This window comes from Grampus griseus (assembly GCF_964374135.1).
Source record: "Grampus griseus genome assembly, chromosome: 2".
In the NCBI taxonomy this organism is placed as follows: Eukaryota; Metazoa; Chordata; class Mammalia; order Artiodactyla; family Delphinidae; genus Grampus; species Grampus griseus.
The window spans coordinates 122,920,863-122,938,476 of NC_139018.1; the positions used below are offsets into that span (position 1 = coordinate 122,920,863).

At 36.4% G+C, this 17,614-nt stretch overlaps 1 protein-coding gene across 6 annotated transcripts in view; it reads right to left on the bottom strand.

The window, feature by feature from the left end:
* Nucleotides 1–17,614, bottom strand: part of UBE3A (ubiquitin protein ligase E3A) — a 91,411-nt gene that overhangs the window by 49,477 nt on the left and 24,320 nt on the right. Inside the window, exons 2-5 of one of the 6 annotated variants that reach the window (XM_082647430.1) lie at nucleotides 14,082–14,145; nucleotides 11,295–11,414; nucleotides 9,721–9,791; nucleotides 8,131–8,175 (exon numbers count right to left, since the gene is read on the bottom strand). In XM_082647430.1, coding sequence (XP_082503556.1) covers nucleotides 8,131–8,132 — 2 coding nt within the window. In that variant the 5' untranslated portion in view covers nucleotides 8,133–8,175; nucleotides 9,721–9,791; nucleotides 11,295–11,414; nucleotides 14,082–14,145. Of the gene's footprint in view, nucleotides 1–8,130; nucleotides 8,176–9,707; nucleotides 9,910–11,294; nucleotides 11,415–14,081; nucleotides 14,146–17,614 lie in introns of those variants that run through there. The other 5 variants (XM_082647431.1, XM_082647427.1, XM_082647428.1 and 2 more) reach the window with 5 other exon arrangements.

Here is a 17,614-nt window from a genome sequence, read left to right on the forward strand (position 1 = left end):
TAAAAGAAATAAGTGGAAAGTAAAGTAAAACCTTTTATTTTTCTTTATCTTAACTGACCTATCAGGTAACAGTTTGTTCAAAATAATACCACCATGTATTTGGTTACGAATACTTATGTGTGTGTACATATATGTGCGTGTACATATATGCTCATATATCTGTATATATATGCTTATATATGTATTTATGTGTATGTATGCTATTATCCAAGTGAAATGTATGACCGCAATGATACAAAGAATAGGAGGGAGGAATTAGGGTTATTTTGTTATTACAAGGTACTCACACTCCCTGTAATGTGATACAGCATTATTTGAAAGTGGACTAAGAGTAGATGTAAATGCAAACTCTATGACATCCACTAAATAAAGTAAAAATGTAGGATAACTGATATGCTAACAAAGGAGAGAAAATGGAATCATATAACATGCTCAAGTAAAAACCACAAAAGGCAGAAAAAGAATAGAAGACAAAAATAGGAACAAAAAACAAGGGCAACAAATAGAAAATAGTAACAAACATGTTAGATATTAAACCAACTGTATCAATAATCAGTTTAAACATTAACGGTCTAAATGCACCAATTAAAAGAGATGTCAGAGTGGATCAAAAAATAAGACCCAACTATATGTTTTCTATACTTCAAATATAAAGACACATATAAATTTAAAAAGATAGAAAAAATATATGCCATGCTAACAATAATCAAAAGAAAGCAGGAGTAGCTATATTAACTTCAGCCAGAGGGCTTCCCTGGTGGCGCAGTGGTTAAGAATCCACCTGCCGATGCAGGGGACACGGGCTCGATCCCTGGTCTGGGAAGATCCCACATGCTGCGGAGCCACTAAGCCCGTGTGCCACAACTACTGAGCTTGTGCTCTAGAGCCCGCAAGCCACAACTACTGAGCCCGCGTACTGCAACTACTGAAGCCCGTGCGCCTAGAGCCTGTGCTCTGCAACAAGAGAAGCCACCACAATGAGAAGCCTGTGCACTGCAACGAAGAGCAGCCCCCACTCACCGCAACTAGAGAAAAGACCATGCACAGCAACGAAGACCCAATGCAGCCAAAAATAACATAAAATAAATAATTTCAGCCAGAGCAGATTTCAAAGCAAAGTAGTTATCAGGGTTAAAAAAGGGGCATTACATAATGCGAAATGGGTCAGTTCTCCAAGAAGATATTATAATCCTTCATGTGTATGCCCCTAACAACAGAGCATCAAATTACATGAGGCAAAAAGTGATAGAACTGTAAGGAAAAACAGATGAATCCACTACCATAGTTGGAGACTTCAATACCTCTCTATCAGGAATGGGCAGATCTAGCAGGCAGAAAATCATTAAGGACACAGATGACTCAATAGCACCATCAATCAACTGGATATAATCGACATCTCTGGACTACTTCATCCAACAACAGATTACACATTCTTCTCAAACTCACATGGAACATTCACCAAGACAGACCACATTCTGGGCCAAAAAACACACCTTAACACATTTAAAAGAACAGAAATCATACAATGTCTACATTCAGACTACAACGGAATTAAACTAGAAATCAGTAACAGAAATATAACTGGAAAATCTCAAAATATGTGGAGATTAAACAACACATTTCTAAGTAACACAAGTCAAAGAAAAAAATCACAAGAGAAACTAAAAAATATTTTGAAATAAACACAACTCATCAAAATTTGTGAGATGCAGTGAAAGCAGTGCTTTACAGGGAACTCATAACATTAAATGCATTTATTAGGAAAGAAGATCTTAAAAAAAAAAATCAATCATCTAAGCTCCCACCTTAGTAAACTAGAATAAAGAGCAAATTAAATCCAAAGTAAGCAGAAGAAATAATAAAAGTTAGAGCAGAAATCAATGAAATTGAAAAAAGGAAATCCACAGAGAAAAACCAAAATCTGGTTCTTTGAAAAGATCAATAATAAAACTGGTAATCCTCTAACCAGGCTAATTAAGGAAAAGAGAAGGCACACAAATTATTAATATCAGAAATGAAAGAGGGCACATTGCTACAAATCACATGGACATTAAAAAACAATAAAGGAGTACTATGAACAATTCTATGCCCACGAAATTGATAACCTAGATGCAATGGACCAATTCCTTGAAAGACACAGTCTGTCAAAACTCACAAGAAACAGACAACCTGAGTAGGCCTATATCTATTAAAGATATTAAATCAATTAAAAAATAACTCTTACTCTTTGTAAGAGTTTCACTGGTGGCGCAGTGGTTGAGAGTCCGCCTGCCGATGCAGGGGACGCGGGTTCGTGTCACGGTCCGGGAAGATCCCACATGCCGCGGAGTGGCTGGGCCCGTGAGCCATGCCCGCTGAGCCTGTGCGTCCGGAGCCTGTGCTCCACAACGGGAGAGGCCACAACAGTGAGAGGCCCGCGTAAAGCAAAAAAAATAAAAAAATAAAAAAAATAACCTTCCAAAACAGAAAGCACCACTACCAGAAGGGTTTAACAAAAATTTAAGGAAGAAACTATACCAATTCTCTACAATCTCTTTCAGAGGACACAAGTTATATCACCATAGTCTACTCTGATAAAAGGCTTACTTCTCCCATGATATAATGCATGTACAGTACTGAGCACTATGGCTTGTCGTATGGTAAGTGCTCAAGAAGATGTTATTACCCAAGTTCTGTAGGCTATGTACATATATCAGTTTATTTATATTTAACTGATCCTAGAATATTCTTCCTACATTTCTACAAGGGAATTGAAAAGGTAGAAATAAACATTTTACATAAATGTAGTCATTTCACTCTTTCACATAATAAATACTTACTACCTCTTGTATGCCCGGCACTCTCATTAGGCTTCCAGGCTACTGACAATATTAAATGAGCCAGACAACAAAGAAATCAATAGGAAACCAGTCAGATGACATTAAATCCCATGAAGATAAATACAGCACAGAAAGGGGCACAGGGAAGACAGAGCATGACCATTCTTTGAAGAAAGTTGGTCAAGGAAGGCCTCTCTGATAAGGTATCATTTAAGAGCTCTAAAGCAAGTAAGAAAGGAGGCCATGTGGATATCACAGAGAAGGGTCACAGAAAACAGGCACAAATCTTAAGAACACCAAAACATTAAGGGCAAGAGCATAAAGCCAGTGTAGACAAAAATGGTCAAGAGAAAATGGAAAGGTCACAGAAGTGAAAGGAAGTTCATACAGGGCCTTGTAGATCCTTTGATTTTACTCTGAGAGAGACGGGAAGCCTTTGAAAGGTTTTGAGTATAAGCAACATGGTTTAACTTCGATCTTAAAAAAGATCACTCTGGCTGCTACACAGAAAATACCTTGGTAAGGGGTAAGTATGGAAGCAGCAAGACTACTGGGAAACAACTTCATTCTTTTGGCAAATGATGGCTTTAATCAGAGTGGTTGAGGTGGAAATGGTGTTTAAAAAAAAAAAGTTGTTGAAGTATCAATTAATTTTAAAGGTGGAGTCAATAGGATTTGCTGATGTGAGTAAGACAAAGAGAAAACAAGGATGCTTCCAAAACAAAACTTTGGATGAACTGGAAGAAAAAAAGAGTTGCCACTGATTAAAATGGCAAAAAGATTACAAGAGAAGCAGATTTGAGAGGATGAAAATCAAGAGCTCTATTTTGTTTTGGACTTAAGTGTGAGAATCAGGCATCCAATTATTAGATATATATGTCTACAGTTCAGAAGGTAAGTCGGAGTTGGAGATGAAAATATGCAAGTTGTCATAGTATATATGTTAAAGTTCTTACCTAGAGAGAACAGATAATGATGGCCTGAGAACTAGGTCCTTGGTCATTATCCAACATTTAGAAAAAATAGGCTTTCCAAACACTGAACCATAAATCACTTGATACATTTACCCTTGGTTCCACTTACTGTATTAGTTATAGACCTGAAAACATAGCCTAAGTGTTAGAGATAGGGTTGGGGAGTAACTACCAAAGATAAGAAATCTGAAGTTACTAGAAACTGCTTTGAAATCATTAAGAAAATTAAAGAGTCTAAATTAATATGTGCAAAAAGACTACTACATGGTATATATAAATTTAAACAAAATTCAAGTATATAATACATATATAATTGAATAAAAAGATCTGGGTTATTGTGTTAGTTCTATTTCTAGGCTAAACTATAAATTAGCATGCAGCTGTTAAAAACTTTTACTATGTTTTTCTGCACTCTAGGAAATGGGTGACACTAGGAATTCCTAAAAACAGGCATATTCTTTAATTTTATATAAATTACTATTTTAAATGTACTCAAGGTGTCCCCTAGTTAAAGGATGTCAAATGCAAATGCATCTCAAAGTGCTAAAAAAAAATCATGCTTTAATAAATTTAAGATGTTGCCATTAATAAAACACACTAGCTAATTCTTAGGTAAAAACAAGATTCCTTCATCACCTATTTTGTAAATCAAGACCCACAAGATTAAGGTAGAACAAATCTTACTAAACTACTGCCTGGTTACAATTTCTACAGGTATAGGAATTTGAGAAACTGTTTCAACCTCACATTCTTGCCATCCTTGGTTTTTACTACAAAATGCAAGCCTCCATCTTTCCTTTTCCATTCTTTACTCCTGATTCATCCATCTAACCTCCTCCACCAAGATGTCTAGAAATACATTTATGATATAGGCTGTCACCTATCTTCAACTGCTTTATATAATAGTTCCTCAATCTCTTAGCTTTCACTAAAACCTGATTTACCCCCGAAGGCTTTTCTTACGTTGCAATCCTTTTAGGTGAGGGTTCCATAGACAACTCAAACCCCTAAGTGCACCATTTTTATTCTAATTGCTTATATTAAAAATAATGCCCATCCCCCCAAACAAAACAAAGCACAGCACAAACACAACTTATTCTTTGAAACTCATGTTATCTACCTGAAATCCTTCTTCTTTCCCTCTCTGGCCTGGTAAATTATACCCATATACTAAAGGCTCTATTTTTCCCGAGTTATATTGCTGGCATTGTGACTTCAATGTCTGTGTGCATGATCTATCCCAACACTCTAGCCCCCAAAATATTTGACTTTCTTAACTTGAGGGTCCCTCACCTCCTCTCAATTTCAGCCAATCACCACCTTAGGCTCTGATCATTATCATCTATCTTTGTAAGAGTTTCACTTATACTGAACTATCTCTTTGACCCATCAGGCTTTTTGTAACCAACCCAACATCTTCACCTGGCATCACAACCTTTCCAACAGTGGCCATCGCCAATGACATATAAGTTCAACTACTCCAATGTTAACACTCTACACATATGCCACTTCCCATATGCTCTAATAGCCAACCCTGAAATACCATGCATCTTCGTCTAGCTATTAAAGAAAAGTCTTTAAACTGCAAGTATGCAGTAAGCTAACCTTAGCTGGCCACTCAGTAGCATGAGACTCTCAATAATATCTGGTCCACTTCTTCACCCATTTCCCCCAGTAACTTTCCAAGTTTTCAGTCTTCTCAAATCCCCTAACCAAACTCCGTGTTCCATGAGAACTACTTGAAAATATTTCTTAAAAAGTTACATAGTCAGGACTTCCCTGGTTGTGCAGTGGTTAAGAATCCTCCTGCTAATGCAGGGGACATGGGTTCAAGCCCTGGTCCAGGAAGATCCCACATGCTGTGAACAACTAAGCCCGTGTGCCACAACTACTGAGCCTGCCCTCTAGAGCCCACAAGCCACAACTACTGAGCCCGCATGCCACAACTACTGAAGCCCACGTGCCTAGAGCCCGTGCTGTGCAACAAGAGAAGCCACCGCAATGCAAAGCCCGCGCACCGCAACAAAGAGTAGCCCCTGATCGCCGCAACTAGAGAAAGCCCACAGGCAGCAAACAAAGACCCAACACAGCCATAAATAGATAAACAGATAAATTTATTACAAAAAAAAGTTACAGGGTCACAGAACTACCAAGAAATATCACCTTACTCCCATTAGGGTGGCTACTATGAAAAAAACAGATAATTACAAATGCTGATGAGAATGTGGAGAAATTATAACCTTTGTGCATTATTAGGTCAGAATGCTAATTTGGTGCAGCCACTGTAGAAAACAGTACAGAGGTTCCTCAGAAAATTAAAAATAGGACTACCATATGATCCAGCAATCCCACTTCTGGGTATATACCCAAAGAAATAAAAGCAGGGTCTCAAAGAGCTATTTGTACATTGCAGCATTATTCACAATAGCTAAAACATAAGCAACCTGTGTTCATCAACAGATGAACGGATAAACAAAATACGGTACATACATACAACAGATTATTCAGCCTTAAAAAGGAAGAAAATTCTGACATATGCTACAACAGGGATGAACCCTGACATCATGCTACATAAGTAAAATAAGCCAATCACAAAAAGACAAATACTGTGGGCGCTCACAGTAAATGAGGTAGAGTCGTTAAAATCATAAAGACAGAAAGTAGAATGGTGGTTGCCAGGGGCTAGGGAGAAGGGTGAATGGGGAGTGATTGTTTAACAGGTACATTTTCAGTTCTGCAAGATGAAAAGAGTTATGCAGATGATGGTGGCAATGACTGCACGACAATATGGATGTACTTAATACCACTAAATTGTATACTTAAAAATAGTAAAGATGGTAAATTTTGTTATGTGCATTTTACCACAAAAAAATTTTTTTAACGGTTACATGGACACATAAATTTGAGAAATACATTTTATAGTCCCTTCTTGGAGATGCACAATGTACATCAGCATTTTAAAGGATTTCCACTATTTTCAGTAGAGAAATCTGCTGTTTAAGTCTGCATGTCCCAAGCTTAATCCACAACCACTTTTTCAAGAAGCACACAGTGGTGTAGCTACCTAATTTACTAAGAAAATTGACAGTTCAGACACAAATGACTTTGACTTCCCCATTCTTACCTACCAATACATTTAACATCACATATCCATTTTTACCTCCTTCTTCTAGTTTCATAAGATCTGGGTCTTTGCTCTTATTCAAGAGAAATCCCTACACCTATATTCTTCATTCCAACCCTTACTATCTTAAAAACCTTGCTTCAACAATTATCACTTCTCCTATTATCTTAAACTTCTTATATTCTCACAACTAATCACTGAAGTCTTACCTACTTTACCTTCTATTTTTCTTTCATCCAGAAAACTTTATCTTGAATTCCTAATATACCACTGCCCTTATTTAGGCCCTCATTGACTGAAGCCCTGGTCAACGTACCACCACATGATTTCTCCTCAATCCTGCCTCTCTGTTGGCAAAGTTATTAAAAATATACACCTAACAAGGTTACTACCCCTACTTAGCAAGTTCTTTACTGACTCCCAAATACCTATGAGAGACAGGCCAAGGTCCTTTACATAGTATGCAAGCACCTAGTCCTTTCTTTCAAGTCTCACCTCCTTCAATTTCCTACATTTCAGTCAGTCTATGATCTAAAAATCCTCAACTGCCTACTGTTCCCTACATTCACTATGCTGCTTTGTAACTCTGCTCCTGCTTCTGCCTAGAACGTGCTACCTAACTCCCAGTCACACTTCAAGACTTAACTTAGCCTTCCCTGATCACCCCTATTTCCCTGCCATCTGGATTAGGTCCCTATTGCATCAGGGTACTTGAGTACCCTGGTACTTCTTTATGTTCATGTTCCATCCTGGGTATCCTTCTACCACAATGATTGAAATGATTTGCTTCTGGGTCTTTCACACTGACTAGACTAAATTTATGTAGGTTAATTTAGCTTAACTAATCTTATGCATCTCTGTATCCACAAAACAGCACCCAATATCTTATACACAGCAGGCACTTAATAAATGATTGTTAAGCTGAACTCCTCCCCATCTATTTCCCCAAAACTGCTAGGTGAGCAAAAATATGTAAGAATCCAGGGGCATGCAATTATCTATCCAGAAGTAGAAATCTAGTAGCATGTTACCAAGATTTAGAGGTATTTATTTGGTAGGGAAAATATTAGACATGCGTATTCCTATCTTCCAATTTACTTTTTAAAGCATTATACTCTCTTTAACTGGAAATTATTTTCAAATAATGTGATACCATTTAAAGCAATCTAGAGCAACTTAAAAGACACCACAGCCTCAACCAAGTTATACTTACATTCGGCTAGCTTCAATGTCGTCAGACTGAGGTTCTCCTGATGATCTGTAAAATGCAATTCAGTAAAGTTAAGCAAAATATTCCATATTTCAAAAAGGGGCAAACATTTTATTTTGGAAGACAAATTTGACAACAAGATTTAATGGTTAACAGTTTTAAAAGTTCAACATGTGAAAAAAGTGATCAAATCAGATTGCCATACAACACATTTATTGTAAGGGCTAGACTAATAAAAACTCAGTTCTCTTTTTTTTTTTTTAAGGAAAGGAAACTGTAAACACTATATTTAGATACCAACATACAAACCAGTGTAATAAATCATAATTACTCACAAAGTCAAATATTTATAATAAAAACCCACAACTATGAAACCTTCTACAGCCAAGTACTGGTTACCCACAATATCAAAAGTATTCACTGGTATTAACAGTCCCAAACTTTAGATGAGGGATCAGCAAACTACTGCCTGGGATGACAAACTAAGGCCTGGGTTGGCCGCCTATCTTTGTAAAGTTGTACTGGCACAGAATCATGCTCATTTATTTACGGCTGCTTTTACATTACAAAAGCAGAGCTGAGAAACTCTGTCAGAGACATGTGGCTCACAAAGCCTAAAATATTTATTACCTAGCCCTTTAAGAAAAAGTTTGCCAACCTCTGCTGTAGATAATTCAAATTTCAATCTAATACCCTTCTGAATTTTGAGACACTTAAGTCTGTTTTACCATTCTAACCATGATTACCTTATTTCAACAATGAAAGCAGCTTTCCCTGAAAATACACGGGCAGGATGTACTACCTGTCAAAATTGTACCATCCTAGGGTATTAAAATTTTGCTGTGGATAACTGTGAATTGACTTCAGTTATAAATAGTTGCCAGTTATTTTCTTTTTTTTTTTTTTAATATACTGCTGCTATTTTAAGTAGAAATACTGAAAATTCTAAGACACTAAGAAGCCTTTTATTTTCATTTTGGGGCATGAACCAATTTTGCCTACCCCATCATGCTGTTAAAAATAAATTCCTGTTACTCTATTCACTTTTACAACCAGCATCAGTCAATATATATTGTATTAAGGTGAATCAACATAATACTGATTTCTAACACTTCTAATTCACAAAACAGGTAAAATATTTTTTAGAGGTCAAAAGCTAAATTTTCAAACTGACATTACAAGGACTTGATTTGTAAATTTATAACTGACTTGAGACTTCAAATTCTAAACAACTTTTAACAAGAGAATCTTAAAATCAGAGCCACCAGAAAAGAAAAGAATCTGTTTTCCATATTTCTTAGATTTTAAAAAACTCACTTCTTTATCAGACTTTCAAAATTACCCCTCACTGCAGTGGTCCAAGGACAAGAATGCAAAAAATAAAAATAAAAAATAAAAAAAAAATCCAGCAGCTCAAATATTTATTTTAGATCTTCTTTGCAGTATATTTACATTTTCAATTTTGCACAAAATGATATTAGAACTAAAAACTGGGGCATGCTGGAGGTGGCAGTGACTTGGCAGTGACACAAATGCAAAAATTTCACTCCACCCTCTCCCCCAGGGAGCAAGCAAATCACCTTTGTGACACACCTGGTCTCCACCAGCCTTGTGGGTAAGTACCCCAAGATTGCTTCCAAACTTGTATCTCTCAGACAGAAGAGCTAAAAAGTGATGATAACCCCATGTACCAGCTGACTCATTTTTGAAAGTGCGACCCTCCAGCATCAGATGTCATACTGTAAGGAGGCAGAGCAGGCTTGCAAAACAAAAAATAAACCTGCTGGCACTAAGGGAAGAGAGGCAGATTAGAAGCTTTCATACATGTAGGCGGCAAAACTTTCAAAATTAACAGGGAAAGAGAGAGAGGGGAAAAACTGAGGACACAATGACAGGGAAATTAAACTACTACTGCAAAAAGGTAAGATACAAGCAAGAGGAAAAACAAATCCAAGTCTCAGAAGCACAATTTTTAACTGCTGCAAAGTTTTGAGATTCTGAAATGGGATAGAGGTTAAATACATCAAATGGTAACTACATTCTATTTTCCAAAGTCTATTCTCTAAACAAGAGGATATGTAAACATTAGCACCAAAATGTCATGAAATTACTGTAAATAAACTAGATCACTTAACATTAACATATATTAACGTGAGCTACCAAAAACCACTTTAAGTCAAACCAAGTAATTTAAACCAATTCAGTCAACAAGAAGAACAAAAGAATAAGGACTGAAGATTATTACCTTAAAACGATCTATCCTAGGTCTCTTAAACAGAGTTAGCATAATTGTTTTTTACTCAAAACAAAAATTGCTTTTTAATCAGAGAAAGGTGAATATACACTGAACAAATAGAAGCACCTTTTACCTTACAGTGAGCAATAACAGTACCTGCCTGAATAAATTTCTAGTCATTCTGCTTATTGTATTCTGTTTTATTCTAAATATTCTAAATAATTAGAATATTATTTATTCTAAATATTTTACTAATTTTCTAAATAATTTACTAAAGAATATCCTAAAATTAGGATCCAAACTCTTAAAATTATAAAATACCTAAGATCTAACAATAGTTTCCAAGCTTCAATTTAGCCCCTGAAGAGTCTCTTTATTCTTTACTCTCAAGTTCTTGGAAGTAAGGATCTGGTACATATTTTAATTTTACCAAATTGAGGACATATAACCAAAGGAGAAAAAAACCCAAAAAGTATTGACTTAGGTTAACCTAAAGTTCATCAGAATAACAAATCAGAAAAGAGATTTCTATGAGGTCCAGCTTCTCTAGCCTGCAAGCCAAGCCCTTCTACTGTAACTCTCTAGGAGACAAGTATACTAGATTTATTAAAACTCTCACCACGTAAAAAGCACACTTTAAAAGGCATATTAAGACTTTTTTCATAGTTTTTTTTAATGTTCATAATAAAATGTTTATTTAAAAACTAGAAACTTTTTAGAAATACTTTCCTGTTTATTCATACAGATAGGTCTGGGGAAAGGGCACAAAATATTTTAGGAAGGAGATTAAATGGAGAAACAGGTCAACTCTTAGGTCCACTATTCTTAGCAGGCAGTATTCCTGCCAACTGTACATTTTCTTCATTTTTTTTACAGCACGTATTTTACAATGACAGCCTTTTAAAGGCTGTAAAATAACATTCAAAATTACCTTTTACAAGCTGTGGCCATTCGGTGACATCAGGGTGATCACAGCTTTGAGTCACTGATTAAAAACAGGTTGTCACACCAGTCTAGCTGCTAACTTGATCTGAGCGTAGGTTTAATAACTCTAATAAATTAAACAAATCTTTAGTTAGAACACTTTAATATATAAACCCAATTCATTGTTCAAAAATAATCTTCAAAGGTTCAAATTAGGTGCCAATGCAACAACCATCAGAAGAGTAATTATAGAAATGCTTTTAAGGACTATTTTCCAGCATTTTTTTTTCCTTAATGATTTCTTCACTTGAGAAAATATAATAATCTCCTGTACTTTTATGAAATGTTACAGTTTACAAAGCACTTTGGTCAATGGCATCTTAAATCTAAAGATAATTTGGGCTCTACCTATTCAGAGCAGATACTATAGAAAGAATTTAAAAGAAGAAAAAGAAAAAACCAAGCAGCCTTAGAGTGATTAATTGACTTGCCCAAGATTTTAGTATTAGCGTTGAAGCCAGGACTAGGATTAAAAACCCAGATATACTGACTGCCTATCCAGAGTTAGTATTCTGTGATTTTATTTAGTTTTGCTATAGAGTCTCATGATTTAAATATATGAACAAAGATTTAAAATATGGATTGACACCCCACCATTACAATAATTTAAATGGGACTAATAGTAGTACAGTTTTCCAGGTAGTCAAATGCTTAATGGAACAGTTATACACCCACACCCACACAGATACACACACTCACACACACACACACACACACACCCCCAGTCTATTCCTACTTATTCCATATTAAAATAGGATAATCTAACATTAGCCAAAACTCCTTGGGTATTTCATGAAAACATGTTCTCCACATCAGCCATAAACCCACTAATATTCAATTTCATGAGAGAGAATGGCAAAATATGAAAACATTTCCTCCTCCTTCAACCTAGTATCTTTTGATCCTCTGACTTGGCCTTAGCTGAATTTTCCTGATTCCTGATTATCATGGTTCACATTTATCAGGCATCCTAATCACACTGTAGTTTCAGGCAAAGATACACATCCAAAATATCCCAGAATCAAGAACTCATGTCCTGCAACTAGTTTTTCCCCTGATGATTTCCCTACCAAACTATATATCCCGGCCAAATCTGAAAAGTGAACTGAGGAAAGATGAGAAAATTAGGAAAGAAAAAAAAAGATCCTTGATAGTTAACACCTTCCAAGTGACAACAGACAACCACAGAAGGTGGTTTACTGCACGGATCCAGAGCCCTATATAAAATAGCAAGTTATCTGAGAACCCTAAGAGAAGGGATGAAACATCAATGCTTGAGCCCATACCTCTGCAGCCTATGAACTTGGGCTTCAAATTCAGATAAGGGTGAGAGTTTGCCTAAGAATACATTAACTTCAGGGGACTCCAATACAGGCATACTTCATTTTATTGTGCTTCACGGATATTGTGTTTTTTACAAACTGAAGGTTTGTAGCAGCCCTGCATCAAGCATGTCTATTGGTGCCATCTTTCCAACTGCATTTGCTCTCTTCATGTCTCTGTGTCACATTTCGGTAATTCCTGCAATATTTCAAACTTTTTCATCATTATTATATTTGTTATGGTGATCTGTGATCAGTAACTTTTGATGTTACTACAACAACTCGCTGAAGGCTCAGATGATGGTTAGCATATTTTAGCAATAAAGTATTTTGTAATTAAGGTATGTACATTACTTTTTTAGACATAATGCTATGGCACACTTAATAGACTGTAGTATAGTGTAGACATAATTTTTATATGCACTGAAAAGCCAAAAAATTCACCTGATTACCTTTATCTGCCTTATTGCAGTGGTCTAGGACTAAACCTGAAATACCTGAGGTATGCCTATAACTGGGATTTTTAATATATATATTAAATATATATTAATATATATTTAATATATATATATATAAATATATATTCAAATTCCCCAGATTTTCCTATCATAGTTGCATGTTTTCTAATAAAAACCTAGAATATTCCTGAGGTCATATGGGAAAGAGGTAAGGCGCCCCTGAAATGAACAGTGTTTCCTGTGGGGTCCTCATAAGACTAATAGTGTATGTGGATTTAAAAGCTGCAAGTCTAACTTTCCAACCTGTAAACATAAAAATGAGAAAGTCAAAATACCTTTTAACTGATTAATTAATTGAGATGAATTAATTCATTAAAGAGCTACGTGTATTGTGAAAATTACTGAGGCAAGTCCTCTCTTCTAGACCTCCGTTTTCATGAGGTCCAGTGCTCCACAGAGCAGAGGTTCCAGAGTCAGTCTGGATTCAAGTCCCTGTTTGGTCACTTACTAGATGGAAAATCTTGGGCAAGTTACTTAACCTCTCCAAGCCTAAGTATCCTGATATGCAGAACTAAGATAACAGTAGTATCTATTTCAGAGGGCTGTCATGAGGATGAACAAACATATATATTGTTCACAACAGTGTCTGGCACATAGTAAGAGCCCAACAAATGGAAGCTATTATTAACTCATAGCCTAACAGCCAAACTTACCCTCTCAACCTTCTTATGCAATTATTTTACTTCTCATAGCATACTAACCTCTTCTAAAATTCTTCAGAATCCCACCTGGATTCCTCATACAGTCTACCTGGTAGCACAGTGATTTAGCACCTAGCACATGCTTTAAAAATGGCAGACACCCAAATTTGCTGAATACATTTGTCATTATTCTAACCATGGCATTAAGATATACATGCAATTTTGAATTCCAAAAAATAAAACGGAAACATACCATATTTCGCCAAACTTCTGAGGAGCTGGTGAATTCTAAAATCAGGCTCTTACAGATTTTTAACCTAAAATATAAAACACCTCACTCAATTCTTTTTACACAGACAACTGGATGGACAACTTTCATAGAAAAAATTTTTTCTGAAATTTATTATAAAAGCAAATTCATTTGTAATACTTATGAATATCCAGAAACATATTAAGAGACAAATGCCCCTAATGCTGTTGCCAGGATGCATGGAAAGGTGGTTAGGCAGGCCCTGTGGTCTGAGTGCTTTCAGCTGGCAGAACCATGATACCCATTTTCATCCAAAGAACTTACTGCTTGCCGTTTCTTTACTCTTCCCTCCCTCCAAAATGGCTGAAAATATATGAAAACTGTTTAACTACGTGCCTGTAATTCCTTCAGATACCTACAGCAATTAAGCTTTTAATTAAATTCCCTATGCTGAGGACCTGCTGTGTTAGGTACATATATGGGCATCTGCCCAACTACCTCCTGAGTAGCAGCCTTTGGCAGGTCCCTTGACCTGTAAGTCTTAGGTGTCAGGTTGTTGTAACAGTGAAAATATTTTTAAAGTATGTAGGACAATGCCGCCTGGAGCATAATAGGGCCTCAGTGTATGGTAGCAAATATTATTTCTTAAATCAAACATTTCATATATCTATCAGAACTTAACTTATCAAAAACCAAATTCTGCAGCTTAAAGCATGCATCCAAATAATCACCGTAAATTCTTAACTCATCTGTATATTATCAGAGCATTCCTCAGTTGAACAGGAACTAAAGTCTTTTAATACATTTCCTCTTATTGCATATGAAGAAACCAAGTCCCCCACCAAATAAGGAAACCCACCCAGCATCCTACAGGTTGATGGCAGAAAATGAATATATTATACTGCATATAAATATTTTTTTAAAATTAACCAAGTGTTAAGAGGACTGAGTCTCAAACTCTGTTCTATAATACAATCACCTAAGGAACCTGTAAAAAATGCAGATACTGGGCTTCCCTGGTAGCGCAGTGATTGAGAGTCCGCCTGCCGATGCAGGGGACACAGGTTCATGCCCCGGTCCGGGAAGATCCCACATGCCGCGGAGCGGCTGGGCCCGTGAGCCATGGCTGCTGAGCCTGCACGTCCGGAGCCTGTGTTCCGCAACGGGAGAGGCCCGCGTACCGCAAAAAAAAAAAAAAAACAAAAAATGCAGATACTTACTTGATCTCAACCTCCAGAGACTGTGATTCAGTACATAAAATGGGGGTGTGTGAATCTGTATTTTTAACATACATTTCAGGTGATATGCATACCCCAATTTGAGAAACTTTGCCTTAGAAGATTAGGAACACATAATCACAGAATGTACCAAATCTACGAAGATATAGGATAAGTAACAGAAACTGTAAGCACCAGAAATGTTACCTGCACTCTTGGCAAATTTAACCATTAGCACTCTTACACCAGACCTAGTGCCTTTATTTTATTTATATACACATTCCTTTCCAACAGAGGGCTCAGTCTAATAATCTAATAAGAAAGGAATTAAATAATAAGAAATGCCTATACCAATCCACCTGTCCCTGTAACGTTTTCACTTATCCTTAAAATAGCCCATCTGCCTGCTCTCTTTCTCTCTCCCTCTCTACACAGGTGCATACATATTATTATTACATCTGTCATGTCCTTTATCTCCTCTCCAACAGCCTATTTCCTTCACCTCCTTGTAACCCTAGGTCAAACTTAATTTCAGACTACCTTTTCTATCACTTTTTTATTGTGTCCACTCAGCAATCTTGTTCTCCTTTATGCCATGTTTATGGTGTCTTAAATTTATGGGAAAGCTACTTGTTGAAACTCATTAAGTTTTGTACATTTGTAAATTTCACAACAAAAGACTGTTCCAATAACTTTCTTGTGTAAATTTTCCTGTCTTTAGGCTCTCCTCATTCTAGTCCATTCTGCAGTTAGACTAAAATTTCAAAACACTGCTTTCATATAGTACTTTCAACATAATTCCCTCAACTCCATTAACTCTTTACAGTACCATTTCCTTACTCTCCTTCCTTTAACTGCCAGAAAGGCCTGAAAACGGTTAGCTCAGATGCTAACATACAAAACCTTCCACATACTGAAACTTTTCTTATAAAAGTCATCATCATTCTTATATGTCCCAAATCCTGTGGCCTCTTAATCCTACTTTTTCTCTGCAGCATTTCACACTGCTAACCATTTCTCACCCCTCCTGGACTTCCATAATGCTGTACCTGCCTGTGTTCTTCTACCTCTGACAGGAACTAAGTCTTCTGCTAGTTCATCTTCCTACCCCTCAATCATAGCCACTCTCCAAGTTTCTATCAATAGCCCCTTTTCGTAGGTTAAGAATTAATTTTCTGTGCAATGTCATCATCCATTCCTATAGCACCTCTCTATACTTAGGATCCCTAACTCTACATCTTTAAGCCTTCATCTCTTGAGTCATAAGCCTGCTACTCTCAATTACCAATAGTACACATGCACTTGGTTGTTTCATTAGCATCTAAAATCAAGCTCAATTATTCCCAAAAAACGTACTCCACCCTGAATGTGCCTAATCTTGTTGTCCTACTAGTTACAGAATGAAAAAAATTGGTGCCATTCTTTATTATCTCCCCCTCATTTTTATTTAGCCTAACCAATGTATGGTTTGATACTAAAGGTCATTCAAAGAATGTCTACTAGCTAAAACTAATACAATGTTATATGTCAATTATAACTCAGTTTAAAAATATGTTTGAGTGTCTACTAAGTGGATGAAGACATAGTGGTAAAGAAACTAGACAATCTTGTATCTCCATGTAATGGGGGAAATGCGCACAATAAAAACCACAATAAACTAGGTAACTGCAATGCATAGTTAAGTGTTGTGAAGAAGAAATCAGGATATGGTTAAGTGTACATATACAGTACTCTGACTTAGTCTGGGGAAAAAGGAAATACGTTCTTCATGAAGTAACATATAAACTGAGCTTTGAGGCATGAGCAAGGTTTATCCCAGACATATTAAGAAAAACCGTGGAAGGTATAACAGTACCACTGCCAGTCCAGTCATCCATTAGAAAATTCTGAGTCATATTCTAAAGAGAAGGCCCCTCTCTTTGCAGTACAACAAACCGTTCACCCAGTGCTATCAATTCTACCTCAGAAATTCCCCCACACTCCAACATTGCCCCCAATTATTCCTTTGTTGGCTTTGTTCCAGAGTAACATTTCCTATGAAACTATACAAAATTTGGCCAAAACCTGCCAGTCCAGCCTCTTCTCTCAGACTAGACCACACTTGTAGAGAACACATATATCATTCATTTTTATTTTTACACTTCCAGTGCTTGAAAATGTTCACAAAATATACTTCACAGGATAAACATCTTATGAAGAGGAAAGTTTTCTTTTACATGACTTGCTTTAGAGGTCATTTAACTAGTGAATACAAGATTAAAAACAAGTTGTCTGATTGTAAAGGCCATGCTCCTTCCCTTGTACACTTCTAATTTATAC